The following is a 22,651-nucleotide window of genomic DNA, read 5'->3' on the forward strand; positions in this document are numbered from 1 at the left end:
GTGAGGCAATGGGAGGTTTTATACAATCAGAGGGTCCAGCACTGAAAGCTGACATTTTTGTGATGGCAGGTAATGCGATAGGAAAAGAGAATTTTTATCCCTCCTTAACACACCTGATCCTTCTGTGATTTTTTGCCACTCGTGCTTGCTCGTTAGAAAACCACAAATGAATTCGTGCTCCTACAAGGCTGAAGGGCTCAGAGAAAGCAATACAGAGATGGTTTTCCCTTTTACACTGTCATCACATTATCTCTGGCTGTTTTCCAGTTACAAGGTCTATATTACGTGATGCTGGAAGGGACAGAGGAAAGGACAGCCAGGGAGTGTATCTGTAATTCAGGCAGTTAGGAAAATCACCCTGTGGCTTGTCAATGCAGCACCATTGATCTATTATCATCAAAAGCCACAATATCAGTCTTTACAAAAGTATTGTACTCAGGAGGTAGCCACATCAGGTCTTCCTTTACTGTGCATATTGACAGCAATAAATAAATAAAAGTTATGCTGACACTAGAGTGAATTCCTGTGTGTTCTTGACAGACTGTCACTGAAATGATGTTAAATTGCCTCTGCACGAGTTGAAACAAATCATTGTGACACACTCATTTACTGCCAGTACTCTTCCTCTGCTTCACTGAGTTGTTGTGTTATGTGTCTAACATCACCTCTCAAAAGGAGTGGGTGTATGTAAAATGCTTTTACCCTGCTTACCCACCACTATACACTTTTAAAATATGTATAAAGTTAAAGACAGAATGTATCAAATCTAAACAAGAAATCTCCCACTTTCTTACCTGAAGCTAGTGAGCAGCTCTCTGTGTAGCCAGCAAAGCATACCCTAAGTCACATGCAGCAAGGTGCTTGCCATCAGTTGTTTCTTGCTGCAGATACCAGTCCTGCAGGGAGACCTACCCCGTAAGCTCAGAGTCAGTATAGAGCTTGGTCTATGCACTATAGCATCTTAATTAAGTGATTGTCTCCTTATTCTGTTTGAAAGGACAGAGTTACTGATTTCTATGTTATCTACATATTTTTAATGCAGTGCAGTAACAGGAAGATGTCTTAGGGAGTGACCTGCCTCTGTTCAAATAGCCTCCACTAGTAATCTTGGGCCACATCACTTTTGCCTATTGGGAAAACAGGGAATGAGATGAGCACTCTCTCCACTGAGGAGAGTTCCCTAAAATGTTCCCTCATGTCCAAGGATAGAAGATCCAGGATGGTTTGCACCTCCAAGATTTCTTCTCAGACATGGCAGAAAAACTAGATTGGCTTGTGATAATTATTCCACCATTGTCCATTTTCTGGCTATCATCTGGGAACTTGTCTCCCTCTGAAGACTTTTCCTGTTGTCACCTTTGGAGACACTTTAAAATATGGTTTCATTTGCAGACAGTGTCAAAGATGAAGCCTACTGATTCTCCTCTGCATTGTCTTGCCTACTTTTCACAGCGTGAATGGTGGCTCCTGCTAAGGTAAATTCCAGGGTTAATTTCATCCTCCACATAAGACCTCCAAAGCCTCCCAGCTGTTTTAGTCCCCAGTGTAGAAGAGTGGTTCCTGCTTAAGGACAGGGTGCTTGCAGTCTCAAGGCTTTGCTCTTGCACAGAAGTAAATGGCAGAGAAAGGAATGCAGCACGAGCTCTGCTGCCTGCAGTACATGCTGCTTCTTAAAGCAGAGAAAGTGGACAAGAAATGGAAACTGCCCTTAGGGTCAGAAGTCAATAATAAAGGATAAAGGGTTGCTGGTGCGTGTTATGCACTGCTGTGCTTGGCACACAAATGACATAGGCTGGTAGCAATTTTCAGTTACAGAATATGGCTTTGTTTTTTAGTTCAGGATGGTAGGCAGGCTTTCTGCTTATGACATTAGTGTATGCCTTTGAAAATAAAATTATAGATTTTCACAGAAATAGTCTGTTTTGAATGTTTTTCAGTGCACTTGATTTTTGTGGCTGCTAGAGGAACAGAAGATGGTTCATGTTGTGCCTAGTAAGTTTGTGCTCAGGAAGGAGGCCATGCTCTGATAGTTTTGTCCAAGGCTTAGCTTCAGGCAGGTCCTGGGCATTGCCTGAACACTCAGTGCTCCTTTGTGCTGGTGTGACTGAAGGATGCTGTTATTTCTGGCATCTTCCACCTGATGTACTTGGTGCAAGGACAATTCTGCAGTTTTTCACACAGTCCGTGACAATTTGTGATCCACCTAGTTTGATGTGTGGTCATGAATGGGAGACATGGTCAAGCCAGATGAACTGGCTATAATCAGTCACCTGGTTGTCTGTCAGGGTGACAGTCATGATGAGTGAGCTCAGTGAGCTTGGCAGCCATATGTGGTTTGTGGAACAACTTGCAGTGCCTTTCTGTCTACTGAGGTAACATCCATCTTCTATACAAGTAACATTTATTTCTTCCTGCAGGCTAAATTCCAAAATGGAGAAAGATCCAACTGAGTACTCAGTCAGGCCTGTGAGTCCTTCCTGCTCCTTTCTGCCACCAGTACTAAGTACAGTGTACACCATAGTGCTAGAACCAACATCTTTTTTTGCATGTGGCACTTCAGAGGAAGAAAAATTATGAAGGTCATTTTGTGGGAGTAGCAAAGGCATCTTTTGCTAACTCAGAGGTGTTGCAATAAATAAATTGGCAGGATCGTTTGTTCTTATTTTGGTGTATCATGAAAAATGCAAACTTTGCATTGCTTTAAATGATAACCGAACTCTGCTTACCCTTGAGTTCTTCTTGACTGCACTCCTGCCTCAAACCTCTCTGTGGAAATGACTTGAGAGTGGATAAGGTCCTCTCCCAGAACTGCTGCTCCCATTGGTTTCTTCATCATTAATTCTGGGGGCAGGTGAGAGCTCCAGTGTTTCTCCATACATCAGTGGCTGCCTGTTCCTCTGGCATGAGGGAAACAAGCTCTGGGTTTTGTTGTTTCTGTTTTGTTCTAAACTCTGCAAAGTAGAAGTAAATATAGTTAGCATCTCCATTTCAATAAGGAAGCTTGAAAACAAGATGTTTATGCTGGGTGTGAGAAAACTGGTTTGCTGCAAGGGGATTAGGCCCTGTTTAAAAAGAGTGCTGGGTTTCTCAGCCTTCATGGAGTATGGCTGGAGGCTTGTGTTAGATTCAGTGCTGAAAGCATAGTGTGTATGCAGACCTTGGTCTGAGATGCTTCACAAACACACAATGACCTTGGGTTACAGAGTTAGGCTGTGCTCTCATGTGCACTCATCTCAGTAGCATTCAAGGCTGTAAGAAGAATTTAAGTAACAGGGGAAGAAGGTGGGAATGCTGTGTCTTCTGTAGCAAGATACTTACCACAAAGATTGCCAGAGAGAATGGAATAGCCATTGCTTGCCTTTCTCCTTTCCTTTCCTGATTCTGCTGGAAGCATGACACTTGTGATTGCTGCAGGCGAGGAGAAGGTGAGGAGGCTTTGACAGGAATGAGATTAAAAGTCAGGAGTGCAGCAGGTGCTACTGAAAACTAGAGCACTGATGATAAAAGGTTGATGTGTTTAAAAAGCAAACAAACAAAAATGTGTTCTGGCAAGTGCATCTCAATAAGCAAAAGAGAGCTGTCCTTCTCCTCAGTAAGCAAAAACCACCTCAGGTCCCAACCGGAGTCCAGTTCCAGGTGCTCAGAGAAAAGAGGTCTGCAGCTCAGGCCCTCTTTACCTCCCTGAGATTTACTGCTGCTAAGCAAGACATGGTGAGAAAACACAGCTGAGCTTGCACTGGCATGACCCAGCTGGGTGACGTGGGGACATGGCTTATGGCTGATCTCTGCAGGCAGCAGCGGCTGCGCAGGGATCACAAGTCAGTCATTTGATGCTGGGAAAGTTTTGGGTATCTAAACATTGACTGGCAGAGTCTGGAAATTCATGTAGCTCTCAAGGCATTTAGGTGTTCAGAAACTCCTCTAGCTCTCTAGATCCCTCTCTGTTCAAGTGTGCAGTACTTCAGGCAGATGCTCTGATCCATGAAGGGATGCAGGGAATAGCAATGAAGCAAGGTGTTCTCTCTTTTTTTTGTGCTCCTGCCCTTAAATTTCTTTTCCTGTTTCTCCCCCCACACAAATACAGAGCTGGTGAGGCTTAATGTGGAACTTATTATAGATTACAAGAAGAAACGTGCAGGCAGAGCTGGTTTTCCTCCTTACAGAGGGGGAACGTGGGCTTCATAATGAGGTTAGAAAATTTCCAACCATTCAAAGTTACCATAGATGGGTGGAAGAAGTGTGCTTATGACATGTGCTGAAATTGGATGAGGAGGAGTTGCAGGACACACTATATTCAAAGTTTGAAGGCAGAGAGAAAACGAGTTTGCTTGGAGGAGATGCTTTAGCCCCTTGGTTTGGCTGATGCTGAAGGAGCTTGAAAACAGTGCCCATGTTCTTCTTTTAGGTTGTGGCTGGCTCTTAGTTCTGGAATGAGATTAGGTTTGGTGGCTGCTTACTACACAGAAAATCCATCTGGCTGTGGCCAAGTGCTGCTGAGTAACAGCCATGTTCAAAGCAGTGATAGCCGTGTGGCTCCAGGAGCACCCTCAGCAAAGGATGTGCATGACACCCTTCCCAGCTAAACTCAGAGGAGCTCAATGTCATGGGAGCCTTTGGCTTCCCCTTGCAAGCAAGCAGGAGCTCAGCTGCAGCTCTGCTGCCACACAGGAGCAAAGACCCCTGTGCCAACTGCTGATCCTGCACCCCAGGCTCCCCACTGCCTGCTGCATCCCAGCGCACCAGGGCAGGCATTTGAAACCCAGCTTCCAGCCACAGGGTGGAAGGAAGAGGGGATTTAATACGCCAGCCTTAGGAAAGGCCATTGTGAGCAGGCACGGAAGTTCTTCTCCCATTCACTTCCTGAAGGGAGAATATCTCCTTGTCCTTGCCCCTGTAGCTATAAGCACCCAGTCTGGCTCCGAAGTGCAGTGCACTGAGGATCCAGAGGCTGCTGACAGAGGAGCTGCACTGGGCTCTGTTTTTTCCCAGACCAGGACAGAGGAGAAGGGGAAGGGAGAACAGTTTCTTTCCGGGTGTTTTGGAAGGAAAGAGCAGACCTGGCAGGGAAACAAAGAGCTTTAGGATAGCAACCTACAAAGGAATAAAGTGTCTGATAATCCTTTTCGTGTACAGATGTTTCTGGTCCTTGGTTCTGCTGCATTCCCTGTAACACAGGTTTTGGTTCTGTTTGTACCTGAAGAGGGTCACAAAGTTAGAAAACAAATACTGCTTTATACAAGGAACATCCTCTCACCCCCTGCACACCCGGCTCCCCCGCAGCTCTGGGCAAGCTGGATTCTCCCTGCATTTCTCTCCATTCTGTTCCCTCTGCTTTCTGTTTGTTCTTCCATGGCTAATTGTGGCTATCTCTGCAAAGTGGAACTTAGCATCACCCCAGCAGGCTCCTCAGCACCCAGGAAGGATGGTGCTGTCCCAGGCAGAGAGGAAGCCCATGCTGCTATGGTGGAGCTGGGTAGATGCTCCCCTTGGAGAGTGCAAAGGAGGTGAGAGATTGCCTGCAGATGATCATAGCTGCTCATGCCTTTTGCATAACGCTGGCTTACTGTCTAAAAAACATTATTCATTCTGCTCACAAAGTCTTTCTGATTTAAGTGTTTCATGCAGAAAATGCACAGCGATGGCAGTGAACACCCCAGGCTGTTAACCAGGCACCTTCCTTCCCAGCTTCGTAGCCCACCTCACATGTGGCTTGGGCTATAGGTGTTGAGGTGGGCAGGAAGCTGACTGGTCCCCCCTTGCCTCACACCCTGCAGTGTGGACCCTTTCAGCGTCTGTGTGCCAGGTCCTGTCCGAGTGTGCTGCCCAGGGGCAAGAGGCAGGCTGAGGAACCAGTGCCTGCACCAATCTGGTCTGAGCCTTTGCTGGGAGGAGCAGTGGGCCTGTACTCTAGGAAGGTGACTAGCATCCTGTGTCCCTTGCAAGCTGCTAATGAGCACTGAATCCAACTTGCCTCTCCTCCAACAGGTATTCACACACATATACATACATATGCATGCATGCATGCATATATGTATACACACACATACATATAAAGAACATGTATTAAATACATACCTCAAATATATGTCATCTATCAAAATGAATATTTCCTAATAAGCTCTTGTTTTGGGGTTTTTTTTCTTGTTTTGCCTGAAAGTAATTTCTGATCTTCATTCCTCATAGGTGGAGTACAGATGGGAAAGTTTTACTTGCAGGTGAAACATGCTGCGCTCTATAACTGAAGGTCACCCTGGAGGCTGTCTCTACTGTAGCTGCCCTTGGCATCCACAGAGATAGCTGCACGTGGGCAAACAACCCTGGCAAGGACAGCACCCTGTTAATCCTGCCCATAGGGACATTCCGGCTCCTCCACCCTGCAGCAACCATGACAACCATAGCCTCAGTTTTCCCAGTCTTTCAGCAACCCGCTCAAGACACGTAGCTGAGGGCAGGGGCTGGGGCATGAGGCTCTGGGCTAAGGTAGGTTTTGAAGTTAGTGTGTAGTTAACCTGATGTGCCCTCCTCCTTGCTGCTGCCTTTGTGCTCTGGATAAATGGTCTGAAATCATGAGAGCTGTGAAACTAGTGCATTTCCCAGCGCTAGCATCATGTAAATAAACCAGGTCAGACAGCTGGCAGGACACAAATTTCCTCAGCATTTTCCTATCTGCATGATTAACCAAAATGCAACTATATCCTAAGAGCCCTGGAAACACATCCCTCTTACATGCATTAGGATGTTCTAAGTATTTCTGAATGTTGTGGAAAAGAGAACAGTAACTGTTTCCTTGGAGGAGATGGTGTGTGTCCCACATGGCAGGCTTGTGGGAAAGATGAAGGGAGGGAGCTGTTGAGTTCCTGTAGCTGCAGTGCAGCAAGAAGAGGTGGTGTAATGAAGAAAGCTTTCCTGGTCTGAGACAGTGAATACATTTGAATTGTTTTGCAGAATAACTGGCTTGCACTTACTACTGCTGTAATGGGATAGCCAGAGAAGCAGAAGCTGTGGCTGATTCTGCAGCAGGAGGCATCAATTATAGAGGAAGGAGGACATGCTGCATGAGGTCAGGAGACAATAGGACAGACAGGTCTATATTCTGTTCTTTTGCCTGTCCAGGTGATGTTTGCTGTGGTAGGGTGTGAGTTCCCAAGGTAACATGAAATTAATCCTGTTTCCTTTCTGAGGAGAAATGGGTCAGTGTTTGCAATCCCCACAGTCTTGATACCACAGCCTGACATGTTATAGATGCTAATTACGGTAGTAATATCACTTACTGAGTCACTTCAGCTCACTTTCTGGAGGCTGTGTGTGGAGAAATGTGAATTATACAGCAGAGGGAGGTGGGTTCTCATCTTTGCATGGACAGCTGCACCAAAGGCAAATCAGATTTTATTTGATGGAATCTCCTCTCTCCTTAATCTTTAGAAATTTAATGAGAAGCTTAACATTAGGAAAGACCACCACAGCCTCTAATCTCTTCTTCTGTATGCCACAGACAAGTACATTTCACCTGTTTATCACCAGCTGAATTTTAGTGTTGTTCTAATCTATGGCGAGAAAGAAAGGCTTGGGAACAGGATCTGCAGTACATCATCTCTGGCACTTACTGGGGACTTCTCCACCTGCATTAATGCTGCTTGGACCAACACACACCTAAACAGACCCCAGCAGGAATCTTGCAGGAGGTGTTTAGGAGCAGCAGCCAGTTGGGGAGTGCACAGCCTGGCAGGCTCTGTGGTTTGGCTGTGCACAGAGAGCTAGAAGGCAGAGGGGTCCCCAAGGGAAACCTGCAGATCCAGTTGGCAGTACTGGGGGAAAGAGGAACTAAGGTGCTGGTGCAAGCGAGCCCATCTCATGCAACAGGATGGATCTTCAGGCCGCACCACTTTTCATGGAGCTGGTACCTCTAATAGGGAAAAGGAAAGCAGTGACTGTCCTGAACTCTTCACACTCACTTCTGGAGGGGTTGTGTTTCATTACATTTATTTTCCAGGGGCTGTTTGTATCTGAACATACACAGACCATTTTTTTTTGGGAAAGGTTTATTGGTGTGTTGTTACTCATTCTAGATATTGTAGCCTTTGTAGGCTTGGGGCTGAGAAACCCACTGGAAGAAATGATCCTGCCCTTGGTGGCCAGGCTGTCAGCTGGAACACAGTGGAGATGTAGGGAAGTCATGGGTAAAGTCTACTTGTAGGGAAGAGGTGAAGCTCAATGAAATGTGAAAGCCAGTCTAAGCAGAGGTGCCAGGCTGGACTTTGTGGAAGGAGAAGGCAGCTCATGCCATCCCCCAGCTGACCTGTGAACTTGTGTAGCCATTGTCCTTCCTGGGGAGCAGCTTGTAACTTGGCCAGAACAAGTTCTGGCGTATGTACCCAGGCACAGCCTGCAGCAGCATCCCTGTGGAGAGAAGCACCACACAAAGAGGTAAAGCAGTGCTTGACTTCCACACGGTTAAGAGTTCCTTGCACATCTGTGCTCTAGGTGTAGTCTGTTTTAAAGGGCTTGTCCAGCTTTCTGCTATGGACAAGGTGACTTTGAGGTTTGGGTTGGGGTGGCTGTGGGGACAGCAGCTATGGGAGGGACACAGGGCCCCTGGCAGGCTGCAAGGCAGACAGCTCTCAAATGCATGTTTCCCCATCTCTGCTCCTGAGAGTCACTTACGGGAGAGATGGAACTTTTATCCTAATTAAGAACAATATAGAAATACATGTAATGTCAGGCTTCCCCAAAAGTGCAGAGATAAAAGGAAGGGGAGCTGAGAAGCAGCAGCTGCCAAGTGGAAAACCCAAAGCCTTATTAGCACTCTGTTTTCCACATGGAGCACCATGGAGTTTTGTCTTCTTCAACTGAGATGAAACTGCAAAAAGGACTTTTATTTGTGGGTATCTCACCCAGGCCGCTTACAAGGCAGGCAGGTTATTTATCCTACCTGCCAATCCTGCCTGTAGCTTGTTTAAATGTCTCTATGTCTTGTCAGTGCCTTTGCTGTTGGGCTGGAGCTGTTGGAAGTGGGTATGTTCATCCAGAAGGGTGGACAGCACACACATAACCTCACAGAGCCCCTCTCTGGGAGACATGTGTTCTTCAAAAAGCTTCAAGTATTAACCTGCCCATCTACCTTGCTTTCTTAAGAAAATGAAGTGTCAGGAGCTGTTCTGTCCCTCCCATATCCCCACAGTTGTGACCTCTATCCACTGAGCTTAATAGAGACACAGAGCTCTCAATGTTTATCTTGACCCTTCATGTTGCAGAGCTGAAAGTAATAAAAACATTTTTGCTCTGATTTATAGCTGAAGAATAGTGGAATCTGCCTAGCAGGCTCTGGCCTAATCTTGTACCTTAAAGTGGGAACTGCTTATCTCACATCCCACACTAGTGCTGCAGGAATGATCTCTTGGTGGGAAACCAAAGGAGAGTTGTGCTTCTGGCTTCAGGATGTCCCTTGCTGTTCACAGGCGAGGCATACATAGTCAGCAGGGTTTGGGTATTTCATAGACAAGCAATAATAACTATGGTCTTTAGGGAGCAGCTGGACTGCAAAAGGTGAGATGTACTGAGGGAGGTGGGAAAATGTCTTTTGATTGCTTAGCTGCTTTTGAAAGGTGCAACAAGGAAGATTTAGCATGTGAATAATTTCAACAGAGTCCTGGGGACCTGTCCTCTTGGCTGAAGCTGAGACATGAGCGTTCCTCCTCTGCAGTTACTGACATGTATGTGACCTCCAAGGAGTCACCTGGAGAACTGGGAGCTATTTGTATCCTCCATCTCCAGGTAGGGAGCCTCACCTTCTCAGCTTGCACCTTCCCCATTGATGAAGCAGTGCTGATCTCAGGCAGCCATCAGGCAAGGGACTGTGGCTCATCCTGCCTGGATGTGCACAGAAGGTCCCAAGCAAAGCTGCACAAGCTGATGCCCAGTGTTAGTCCCTATTAAGAACCTGGTTCCCTAGCTTTCTGTGTCAAAAGTTCTCCTCACTCTTTTATGGTGGCAGCAGATCTCAATTCTTTACATTTAAATCTCAATTAAAGAGTTTTTTCACTGATGCCTTCAGCTGCCATCTCACAGCTCAGTGGGGCTTCCCCTGTATGTGGTGAGCTGTGGGGCTGGCAGGCCCTGCAGCTCTGCCCAGTGGTCTAGCTGTCATGGGAACAAGCCTTCCTACCTTATGCTGAAACTAATGCATAGGACCTATGCCCTCTGAAACCATATTTCTAGATATACGTGTTTCCCCCGAGGTCATTTATCTTCTGGCCCAGACTTAGTGCTCGGTTAGTACCTCACGGTCTATTAAAAGCTCTTCCTGCATAATGTTCTCTCTTTAGTACACAGTGCCAAATATATCCAACCACCAAAACCTTCTGCTCCCAGAGGGACAGGTTTGGCATAGGGGGTGTTTATGGGAGGGGGAATGTGTGTGTGCACAAAACCCAGTACCATTTTTCCCGTGTTCATCTTCCACCAAGAGGCCTCTCAGGGCAGGTGGGAAAAGTTAAACTGCACTTCTGTAGCATCTTAGTGGTGTTGCTCTCCCAGAAACAGCAATAAAACTGTGGCTTATGGGCTTGCAATGACAGTTCAGTTCCTCATTTTGTTCCAAGCCCTGGCTGTACTATCTGTTAGGAAGATAATTCCCTGACCTTGTGGTCAGGGGATAAGCACTTTGCTTAGTGATTAAGCCACTGCAGTATATAACACAGCATGTTTAATCCCTTTGGTAGCTGGTCCTGGGGAGGGGGGCAGGAGTGGCTGCAAAAATACCATGGCTTGTGATAGGTCTGGAGACCTCAGAAACGGTGGCTGTATATGCCCATCCTCCTAAGTTAATTTGATGGCAGACTGGAAATCAACCAGCATATCTAGGGCACTATTTTATCAAGTGATAGAGCCATATGGTGCAAAACCTTCTGATTGTGGCTTAGGCATGTCAGAAATCAGGGAGTCCCTTTGCAAGTTGATCCTGTCTGCTGGCTGGCACACGTAAAAAAGGAAGGTTTATAACTATTTTCCCTTCACTCTGTCAATGGGGGAAGGGACTCCTGAATAACCAACTAATCCTGCTGACTTGAGCTGGGGAAGGATGAGATGCAAACTGTTCTGCTGCTTCAAAGCTGTGGCTCAGATATGGCTGTGAAACATCTGGCTGGCATGCTGGAAAGACCCACAAGCCTGCCTTAATGTCTAAACAAGCGAAGCCAATGCATCAGGGTGTGGATGCATGACAGGTTTCAGGGCTGTACAAGTCACTGAGGGTTGAAGCCCAGTCCCACTGGTGATACTTAGGGTCCTGTCTGCAAATGAAATCAGGGAGAAAGCATTGACTGACAAGGTCTAACCTAAGAGGTTTCATTCTCCCAACCAGCCTTCTGTCTACCCCTTTTTGCTGAGAGTCTGATTCCTGCCACTTCCAGTGATGGAGAACATGGGGACATGAGCCCACATCCAGCCTGCCAGTGATGAGACACTTACTTGGCTTGAGGGAGGACCCCTTCTTTTTTCTTGAGAAATCCTCCCTTCCCATGCTGTCACTGCATAGCTGAGGACTATAATTCCTCCTTTAGTCTAGCGTTTGCCTTTCAGAAGGTCCCTGTCCTCCTTGGAAACAGCCTGAGCTCCAGGTTTCCATTGGCTGTGGTGTCATCTCTGCTTGGACACAGGAATGTGCTAGTTGTCGCCATGTGTTTGCCTTTGGGCTATTGATGTTACCAGGCAAAAACCCGCCATGTGTTTGCCTTTGGGCTATTGATGTTACCAGGCAAAAACCCAGCCCCACAGTCTGGTGACCAAAATCGTTGCTTAAAAATAAAGCCATGCATGGATCTGACCTTTGTGTGACACTGCCAGACAGCTCTCCAGTTCCCTAATGAGAACTGGGCTATGGGCATGTTGTGGGTCTCTACCAGCCCCTGGCAGTTTGACATTAAATTTGGTCTTTAAGATAAAAAGAAAAAGCAGATTTAAAGCAAACTTCAGCAGAAATGTGCTGCTTTAACCTGTGCTCTTGAGCTAGATACCTCTTCTGCAGCTCATCCTCCTGATCCTAGACAGTAAAATCTTTTTACTACCAGCTCATAATGAAACACTAACGGAAGTGGTCCTCATCACCTTCTGAATCACAAGACCAACCTGGGCACCCATGTCCACTGCTCTAGAGCCCAAAGTGCAGTAGGTTTGCTCAGGCTCCCTGCTAAAGATATGAGATGCTGCCTGCCAACCCCCTGGAGCAGCACCCACAAAAGCCTAGGATCAAGGAAGCAACCAGGTTGGAGTGCTCCCACCATTCCTCATTCCCTGAGGGTATCCAAAATGTGTGAAAGGAGCTGTTTGGCCATGCACATCTGTTGCATGAGACTTAGAAACCATGCCTCCTATGATCTGAAGGTTGTTTAAATCTCCCATGTTGCCATTTCTTTCTTTTCTCTCATGTGCAGCAATTCTTTCCTCCAGGGAGACATTTTGTTCCTTGCATTTGTGCCTCCAACTTCCCCATAAAAAAGACTTATGCTAAAATGATACATCTAATACACTGAGTCCCTGGACAGCCTTGCCTGCTTGCAGGATGCCTCTCTGTACCAGAGGACATTACAGTGTGTTGTCATGGAGAGGATTCAGACCGTATTGCTAGGTCAGCAGGTACTGGACAGCACGTGTGCTTATACAGCACTGGCATCAGGATGGATGAAAATGACCCATGTGGATTCCAGGAGACTTTGCAGAAATTCCCCTGGTAGCTTACGGTAAATGTTCTGTGCATGTGGGGACTCGCAGGCTGTGACTGGATCATGTGGCACCTGCACTACTGTACTGTTCCTTTGCAGGGAGGGATCTGCAGGTTCACAGAGACTGCAGGAGCCGCAAGAAATCTAGAGTAACACAGTGCAGTCTGATCAGAGACACTTAGAGAGGACAATAGCTCTGGGAGTGAACATCGCTGCCTTCAGGAATCTCTACTTCCACAATTTTTTATGGAACCATAAGCAAAATACATTGAAGTACCTGACTGTAAGGACATAAGTGCAGGTGCTTTGAAATGTTGTAGGAATCACAGAATATTTCTGTTACAAGACAGAGTGCCTTCTACCTGGAAAATATTAGTACTCACAGCTCCCAAGAGATGTGAGTTGGAGTGACAGCTACCATGCAGAGTGACATAGAAACTAACTACAGCAAACCTAAGATGTCAGGTGCTCTCGTATTGCATTAAGCCCTGAAGAATCCCTTGGTTTACCTATCTGATACAGTTTTCTGAGAGCAGACAGGTCAGCTCTGGTTTACTGAAACAATCCTCACTGGCTTTACTTCCTTCTGTGCCTTCAGTAGGTGAAACTGCTAGCAGAAAAAGCAATGTCATGACTCAGAGCCTTTAAGATATGTCCAAAATTCCTTAGTGAGGACAGGTCATCAGGACTAAATAAGCTAATTAGGAATTTACCAGTAGAGCTGTGAATGAGTTGAAAAGCCCACAAAGAGAAGGTGGAGAATACTGGACAAGTTAGTCCATCCTAAGCTCTGCACTGCTGGAGTTAAACCGCTAGTGATGACTGAACTAGTCTGTTTAACCTTGGCTTGGTTATATCCACTCTTCACTGGCAGTCATGGCAATGGTGATAGGGTGGACGTATTTTAGATGGGATACCAGCCTGTCCCCAAAGCACAGGTGATGATGACTGAAGAAAGGAAAGCTTCCCTCTCAGGCAAGAAGGGGCACCACTTCCCATGTCACACACTGGTCTAATCATGGAGGGCAAACAGCTAATTGCTTCTTCTGGGGCTGCTAGTACTTGCCCCATTCATGGTACACTGCCTGAGAAAAGCAACTCAAGGGAAGCAAATCAGCAGCAATGCTGCTATTTGAAAATCAGTCGCACCCCTTTGCTACGCCCCAACATCCTAGGTCTTCTGTAGGTTTTCAATTTACACTGCCCAAAGCCTAGATTCAGACAGTTCCTATAGTTGCTCATGCACAGGTACGCCTTGGTTTAAGAAAGAGCAGAGCAAATTAGTTGGCTTGAGGCCTCTACAAGCAGGTGGAGATTTGGCTACACCCTTCAGTCAGCTCCCCAGGTACCTAGCTGCAGGCAATGGGAGTAGGAGCCTCAGGACCAAACTGACTAGGTAACAAGGGAAGCTTGAATCTGGTGGGAGATGAAAATGGGTGCAGAGGCTCCTAGACAGTGTCTGCATGAGGGCTGCAGAAATCCCTTAATGAGAGCAAAGCATCACTCCTCTGTCAGGCTTCATGTCAGATGTGGGCTGAGTCCACACAGGACAGCTGTGCAGTGGTCCCTCTACAGTGAAAATAATGCCTTTCTGTTCATGGATCTCACCTTTCCCTTGAAGTCTGAAGAAATCGCTGCGGTAAATGTGACGCCTGTCTCATTCAGCATGTACTGGAAAGAGGTGCACAGGTAGCAAACCCTGTGGACAGAACGGCTGCCCTCCTAGGGTCTAACAAAATGCATGCAACTTGGCATTTAGCAAAACTCTCAACTGCTGGCATGATGCTCAAGGCTTTATTCAGGAGGGAAAGGAAAACGGCTTTCTGCTTTACCTACACGTCTGTGTTTTGAGCTTCCTTCCTCCATTATTATCCCATCTCTTATAACTCATTAAACAATTGTTAAAAATAGCACAGCTTACTTTGGAGGTGATTAAAAAAGAGAAGAAATTATACCATCATTCTCTTACAAAACAAAACATTCCCGGTAGCACTGTACAGACACAGAGCCAAATCTCTTACTCCCCACTGTTTAGTTTGCTGTCTGACAAGGTATCTCTGTGCCAGCTGCTCTTCCCCTCAGCTGTGCTGAGCTGTTGTTTAAGCAGACATTGTTCTGCAGACACCCAGGAACACAGCATGCAGCACAGGGTATTGACAAACTTGTTCCCAGCCTAAAAATACCAACTGATATGTGACCCTGTCATCCTGTTGCTTGGGTACAGTGCAAGAAGGAGGAAATTTCCACCAAGCTCTCGGAAACATAACCTATCTCACTGTGATTTATACAAATCATAAAAAGTTTAATATATTCAGGTTGTATTCATTCCTGGAGTAATTCTGCTGGCTCTAGGGAGAAAACTAATGAGATGAACTGGATCTTCTAACTTTAATGTGCTGAAAGAGTTATTGTATGCTGTCATACATAGAGAGATATAAGCAATTCTAGCTAGCCAGGATGGTATAAGGGTTCTCAGCGAATGCTTGCTCTTTCATTTAACATTTCCATCTGTAGCTCCTGCCCATCTCTGCTAACGCACCCTCCTCCCACCTTGCCTCTGTCCCAGACTCTCAGAACAGCCTTATCTGTGATACTCATGTTCAGGCCCCTCATCTGAAAGTGTTTCAAAATTTGGGGGCAATGCCCAGAAGTGGAGGCTGGCAGCTTAAAATCTTCATCCAGTAAAGCACCAGCTTCAGAGCAAGAGCCAGAGAAGCTGTCACAGCAGGGGTACAGTGATATCCTTCACTTGCAACCAGGAACAGTTAATTAGAGGGCTGCTTAGGAACAGCGAGGACCAGAGAGCAAGCTCCAGCTACATCACAGAGGTCAGCATGGCCCGGGGCAAGTCACATCAGTTCATCAGTTCTTTCTGCTTCATTTTTCCTGTACTTAAGCTGGGGGTGATAATTAGTTTACCTCACAGTCAGATCCTGAGATTAGATGCAGGGAACTTTGTAAAGCACATACGAACAAAATTCCACTGGCAGTTTGGTTTTGTAGTACAGGGTATTTCTTACTGCCAGAGTGCTTTTGTAATGTGAGGGATTTTTGCTCAAGAGCATGGATGTAAGAGATGAGTGTGAAATTGCCAGAGAATTACTTTGGTCCTGCCAGACTAGAATCTTATAATAACAAGGTTGTGCTTCACAGCAAAGAGCCATGCTCAAAGAATAGGCTAAGGACAAAAAAGTCAGACCTATAACTGATTTTTTTATGCCCTAGCATTAAGAAGCATGTTGGATGTGAGGCATATCCCATTATGAAGGCTCTGAACACTGTCATTTCCCCAGAGTGCTGCTTGCTCTGCATAGAGAATACGCTTCTAGGTATCTTGTACAGAGGAGTTTTGCATTTTTTTTTCTTCCCAGTATTTTCTCTTCAAAACCTGATATATCTCACCAAAGAGAAGGGCAGAGCTGGCTCCTGCCTAAAAGCAGGATGATTTTCTTACCGTATCTCAGCATTGGCTCTTTACAGCATGTGCTACTTGCTAGCCAAGGGCTTGTAGGGCTGCACTCTCCCACAAGGAGTTGAATTAGGGCTCTGCAGGCTCACAGTAGAACATGCCTGCACTATGCTGCAAAGTAAGTGTCACGGGTCTCATTTCCAGAGGGGCTAGAATAAGCCAGTTTTCCTCTTCTTTGCCTATGACAGCTAAGTCGGATTCTAAGCAACTTAATTCCCTAGGACCTTGACTCGGCAAAGCATTAAATGAGCTTAAATTTGCACACTTTGAAGGGAGCCTGGCAGGTCCATCCCAGAGCACCTCAGCCCTCCTGGATCTTGGTGGTTGCTCTGCTAAAGAATAGCACAGTCCTAGGTCTGCAAAACAGAACTGTGTGCAAAGGGAGCCACTGTCATCACCTGTATTTAACTAGTTTTGTGTCTCATCCTTGTATCTCTCAGTATCTGCTTGAAGAAAAACCAGAAAAAGGTACAGCAACCCTCCTTTCAAAATGGCATTCTGAATATTACATTTTTGTCTTCACTACCCATGGAAGAACATCCACAGCTGAAAGCAAATCTCTGCAAGTTCTGGTGTAACAGTTGGGGGCTATGAGCTGTCCTCACATCAGATGGGGTTAGCCTGGCTCGCTCTGAGGTCAGGAATGGAGCAGAAAATGACACTTCCCTGAAGAAGTCATGTCCCTCATGACACCTAGGAGAGGTGGCTCTGGAGCTGTTCTTAGCAGATTGTCTGGAAAACTAGTGCTTGATAGACTTCGCATTGCAAATTCTGTTTCCCACGTCTCCCTGTCCAAGCTTGGCTTAGTAAAGACATGCACACCAAAATAAGTCTCCTCTCAGACCTGTGTGTGCTGCCTATTCAGCATTTGTTTAGTGAACAGAATTCCCCTGGCATCAGGAGAAATTTTAGCACAGAATGCACCTGGTGCCCTAGCATCATGAAAGAAACACAGTAAGTAACGAAGGTAAGAAATCTAACACACATCTCTCTTATCCATGTGGTGAAAGTATTTATGGTAAACTGGGTTAAAAAATACCTTGTGAAATATTAACCAGGGGTGGTGCAGCTGCTCCTCCTAGTAGTTTTTGAATGTGTTTGCCAAATTCAACCTTGACAGAGATCATGATTTAGTGATGAATTTCATGTGAAGAGGCTGCATGTAGAAGAGATTGCTGGCACTCTCAGTGGCAAGATGCTGTTGTCTCAAAATGCAAGACTCCAGCTTTAGCCTAGATGCTGTTAAACACTAGACAATCCACATAGAATCGCAGAATGGTTTAAGTTGGAAGGGACTTTAAAGATTATTCAGTTCCAACAACCTTGGTCTGTGAACACTCAAAATGTGTGAAGGATTCATCTGGAGCTCAGCTTTTTAGTCAATGTTTCCCACCATGTGTGAGCTCCCTGATGTCTTGATACAAGATGAATTTGTCCTGTAGCCTTGATTTCACAGAAGTGAGAATCACAGGGCACTTTGCTCAAGGAAACCAGGCTGCAGTGTTCTGGAGCCTCTGAAATGACTTGTCTTATTCTGTGATAGCCAACTGTGTGACAGACTCTTGCAATACTGTGTGCTTGGTCATGTTGTCTCTATGCAAAACATTACTATATTACGGGAGTTTTACCTGAAAATGAATCAAAGGACCTGGTTCTGTAATTCTTTTTAGAACATTTAAATGGTATTAGAAATTCTTCTCCCTAATGTTTCAATATCTAAACTTCAGAAAGCCTGTAAACATTCAGAGTAGTTTCTATCAGGTCAGCTTCTAGCAGTAGTCCCAGTCAATGGGCAATAGTAGGCAGTATAGTGGTTCTCAAATGGGGTTAGAGGTGCATCCACATGTCAGTGTTTGGCTGTAGAATTGAATGTTCAGTGTCATTTGATCCAGATTTTGGGTTCCAACATGAAACCTGGAGCTAGACTCCAAGCATTTAGGAACTGAAACCTGGGAATTTAATGCTAGCTGAATGTAAGATGTGTTGTCAGTCATTGAAGTTTCCAGGTAATTGTCCTTTTGTTACTGTTAAAGTGCAGGTATTACAAGGTCTAGTGGTCATTCTGTGGCATGCACACAAATGGCCAAGAAGCAAAGTCCTGATTATAATCTCATGATTGTAATACATCAGTAGCCTAAAATGTATTTACTAATCAGCTGCTCTTCTGCTCTAAATAAGCTGTGATCTACTTCTGAGCTGTGAGGTAATATGTTGCTTGCTTTGATTTTCAGTTCTCCCTGGCCTGTAGCTCAATATCAAAACCACCAATAAGCCTCATCCAAAAGGGTTTAATTTGTTCCCACAGAAATCCAGCAGCAGAATTCCTTCTCAATTAAACAGAAGCAGACCCAAGATATCTTTCATGCCTCCACCGAACTTGCTGACTTCATTTCCCATGCTGCAATTTTAAACAACTTAGGAACTCTGTTGGCTTTCACAGACTTCAAACTACAGAAATAAAAAAATATCCATACACATATTGATGTCTTTTGGAAAAAAAATATTTTTTCTTAGATTGCACATTCAAAACTTGAGCTGCACACTGCACAGTACAGGAACAGTAGTTTGTCGATCCAGTTACCACCATGTAGGTGTGTTTTGATTAGTTCAGCTCTAACCCCAGGTGTCAAACTCAGTCAGCAGCAGGAGATGGACTCCAGGGGTAATTATAGACAGTGGTCAAGACATGGCTCCTGTGCTGTGAAACTTTCCCACTTTACATTGGAAATGCCCCCTCTGGGGGAGGTTTGGACAAAACCTTCAGGTAGATTGCAGTAGACCTTTGGGGAAAAAAATGCTGTTCCAATCAAAGACTGTGTCTGCTCATTTGCCCACATTTTGCCTTCTTTCCACTGTTTCCCAGCTCTTCACATTTGCCCTCTGCTAAACGAACCAGGCAGTGAACTTCAGCCACAGCGCAATGATGCAGGGAGCAAGAGCCCTCACATCCGTGCTGGCAGGCTTTATCTGCAGCCCCTAGGGCTACAAACAAGATGGAATGTTGGCTATGCTAGAGTCACTGCAGATTTCAGCCCAACTGTAGTGCTGCCAGGAAGTAAAGAAAGTTTTGTGCAGGCTAGATTTGGACCATTGGGCATCTCTTTCCTACGTCCTTGCAGCAACAAGGGCACACATGGACCACTGTGCTATGAACAACACGTGAAGAAGACTGGGTTTTATCAGCATATTTTAAACAGTATGTGAAATAGCTGCCACGTTTTTGTGCGGTACCCTGCCCCCCCCAAAATAAGAATTTAGGGTGGTTGTTGGTTGTGCTATTTTTTAAATGTTAGTGGGGAGGAGCTTTTTGATGCATTATGATGGACAACTGGTGATGTCTCCCCACTCATCCATGACAAGATCTTTCATTTCTTACTCAGGTGGGCATGCAGTTCTGCTTCCAGGGCCATCTTGTCAAAGGTGCGCACGTTTGTCTCCTCGCGCACCTTTTCCCGGACATGGAATGATGCCCGAGCGACAGACCTGGCATTTTCTAAGACAGTCTTCTTCTCCTTGAAGATCTGCTCACTCCTCTCCAGCTTCCTCTCTATAGAGAGGAGGGTCTCCCTGCGCCGTAAATCCTCATACTGTTCCACCTTCTGCTTGTTCATCTTCTGCACTTTCTCCTTCTCCAGACGGCTCAAGACCACCCTGCGGGCTTTTTCTTGGACAGCCTCTTCAGCCACCTGGGCAGCATGCTGGAGCTTTCTCTCTGTCTCTCTAGCAAGGGCCTCCAAGTGCTCCTTCTGCTCTCTTTCCCTCTTCTCTGCTGCCAGTTTGGCTCTCTGGATCTGCATGTCCTCCCTCCTGGCCTTCTCCTTTAGCTCCTGGTTCCTCTTCTCCACTAGTTGCTCATAGTTCTCCTGAGCCTTTGTCAAACTCATCTCCAGTGAGGCCTTCAGCATTTCCCTCTCCTCTGCCTTTTGCTTGGCCAGCTCCTTGAGCAAGGCCTCGTGCTTCAGCTTCTCTGCTTGGTTGAGCAGTTTCTTCTCCTTCTGCAGCTGTACCTCCTTCTTCAGCCTCTTCTGCACAGCTGCGGATAACTTCTCTTGAAGGAGCTGCTCCTCTCGCTCCTGGTGCTCCTTCTTGCCCTCCTCCTTCATCTTCAGGTTGTGCTCTTGATGAAGCTTCTTTTGCTTGTCCTCTTGGATGGCCCTCTGCAGCCTTTCCCTCCGCAGTCGCTCCTGCTTCTCTGCTTGCTCCCGCCACCTCTCCTCGTGCACCATGCGCTGCCTCTGCTTCAGCAGAGCTGCCTCCTCCTGCTCCTGGCTCAGCCTCCCCCGACGCTTCTGCACCTGGCTCTCCCACAACCGCTGGCCCTGCAGGAGGGCCTTCTGCTTCTCTTTCTCCTCCTGCTCCTTCCGCTGCTCCGCCCGGCGCCGCTGGCTGTCCCACTGCAGATGTGCCGCCTGCCGCTGCTCCCGCAGCAGGCTGGCCTCCTGGTGCTTGGCGATCATCAGCGCCGCGATCTTCTTGTCCCTCTCGGGCACCTCCGAGAGACCCTTCCTCCTCTTCACCTCCCTGACGATCCTCTCCACCTTCTGGGCGGTCTGCGGAGAGTGGCTGAGGTCGCCCAGGCTGAAGCTGCGCCCCAGCAGGGAGCTGCTTGCGGCGGCTGCTGCCCCCCGGCCCCGGCCGCCCACCTTGCCGCCGCGCTCCCGCAGGCTCTCCCCGCTGTAGGAGGACGAGGCCCCCGACTCGGACGAGGTCTTGCCCCAGCTGCCGTCACGGCGCTTCTGCAGCGAGTCCAGCGAGTGGCTCTTGGCCTTGGCACCCCCGGACGCCCCGGCCTTGCCCCCTCCATGTGGCCGAGGCCCGGCAGCTGTGGCAGCGGCAGCAGCAGCCCGGGGCGCACCACGGGCTGCGGGCGAGGGCGGCAGGCTGCCGAGGGGTGCGAGGATCCGCCTCTTCTCCTCCCGGATAATCCTCTCCCGCTCCTCGCGGCACTGCTGCAGCTTGCGGCGGCGCTCCCGCTCGTAGGCCTCGTAGAGGCCGGCGGCCACCCGCATGGAGCGCCCGGGGGCCTCCCGCAGCAGGTCCCCCAGCGCCCGCGGCAGCAGCTCCACCGGCCGCACGGCGCAGCGGGCGCAGGCCTCCAGTGACCGCGGGCTGGTCAGCACGTACCGGCTGCCCTCCGCCGCCGCGCAGTCGAAGTTGTACAAGTCCAGGTGCAGCAACGGCGACTGCTCCCCGGGCCGGGCCGGCTCTGCTGCCGCTGCCCCCCCGGGCGCCGGGCAGGGCGGCGGGGGCGGCTCAGCCGGCGGCTCCACCATGGCTCGGCCTGCAAGGGGAGAGAGCGGCGGGCGGTGAGCGGGGCGAACGGACCCCTTTGTCTCCCCGGGAAGGCGCCAGGGCCGGGCGGGCAGGAGGAGCTGTGTCGGGGCCGCCTGTGCCGGGGGAGGGCAGCCGTGGGGGTGTTCGTGGAGGGAGGGGGTCCGGTTACCTGCGGTGCTGGGTGGAGGGGGATACCTGGGGCGGGGAGGTGTGTTTGGGTGGTCGGGGGGAGTGCGTGGGGCGGTTTGGAGCGATAGGGGCTTTTGGGGTGACGTGGGGCGCGTTCAGAGTCCCTGCGGCATGTTTGGGCAGTGGGCGCAGGCTTGTTTGGCGATGAATGGGGGTGCACGGCGTGTGTCTGGGCCGGCGGCTGGGGACTCCGGTGTAGGGGATGCTGGAGAGATGAATGAGGATGCTTGCGGTGCACCGGCTTAGCAGTGCGGCGGACAGGGCTGCCTGGGCGTGAACGGGGATGGGGGTGCACGGAGGGGTCAGGCAGGGCTGGGAGCGGGACCGGGACCTCCCCCCCGGGGCCGGTACCCATGGCGCAGGACGGACACCCCCGGCCCCCGCGGTACTCACTCACTCACCGGGCGGGCTGCGCTTTGTCTCGGTGCTGGCAGCCCTGGGATCAGGCGGGTGGCGGCGGCTCCTCCATGGCAGCCCGGGCCCCGCGCGGAGCCCCCACCTCCGGGGCGGCGGGCACGGCGGCCGCCCTCAGCCTGAGGCGCCCCGCGCGGGGGGCGGGCGCAGGCGGCGCGGGGGGAACCGCACCGGGCTGGGGGCAGCGGTGATGCAGGGCGGGCGGCCCGCCCCCCGTCCGCTGCGGCGGGAGCGGCGCCGGGGCTGGCTCCGGCGGTGGGCAACGCGACCGGACGTGTGTGCCTCCTGCGGGCATCCTGCATCCCTGTGTGCGCATCCCTCCGTGCACCTGCCCCTCCGTGCGGACCGTCCCCTGCGAGCGGCACTTCTAGGGCTGTGCCCCCTGTTTTGTGCTGTGCCTGCACACAAACAAGCACACCTGTATTTACAGTTAATACGAACAAGGATAAAAGGGGGGTAAGAAGGAGGAGGGGATGCTAACCCAGTTTTACAGATGGCAAACTGAGGCACAGGGAGATGAAGGTGCCTGCCTTGGGCTACCTAGGGAATTCGTGCCAAGGCACAGTTCTCAAATTTCAGTTCAAAGCCA

At 48.5% G+C, this 22,651-nt stretch overlaps 1 protein-coding gene across 1 annotated transcript; it reads right to left on the minus strand.

The window, feature by feature from the left end:
• Positions 1–18,676: 18,676 nt before the first annotated feature.
• CCDC177 (coiled-coil domain containing 177) lies at positions 18,677–21,458 on the minus strand. The gene has a single exon (XM_034062208.1). It carries the CDS (start codon positions 21,456–21,458, stop codon positions 19,551–19,553), a length of 1,908 nt encoding a protein of 635 aa, XP_033918099.1. The 3' UTR covers positions 18,677–19,550.
• Between the last annotated feature and the right edge of the window lie 1,193 nt (positions 21,459–22,651).

The sequence above is a fragment of the Melopsittacus undulatus genome, chromosome 4 (assembly GCF_012275295.1).
Source record: "Melopsittacus undulatus isolate bMelUnd1 chromosome 4, bMelUnd1.mat.Z, whole genome shotgun sequence".
Taxonomy (NCBI): domain Eukaryota; kingdom Metazoa; phylum Chordata; class Aves; order Psittaciformes; family Psittaculidae; genus Melopsittacus; species Melopsittacus undulatus.

Excerpts from the sequence above, each read along its gene's own strand:
- CCDC177 (XM_034062208.1), bottom strand. The coding sequence starts at position 21,458 with ATGGTGGAGCCGCCGGCTGAGCCGCCCCCGCCGCCCTGCCCGGCGCCC.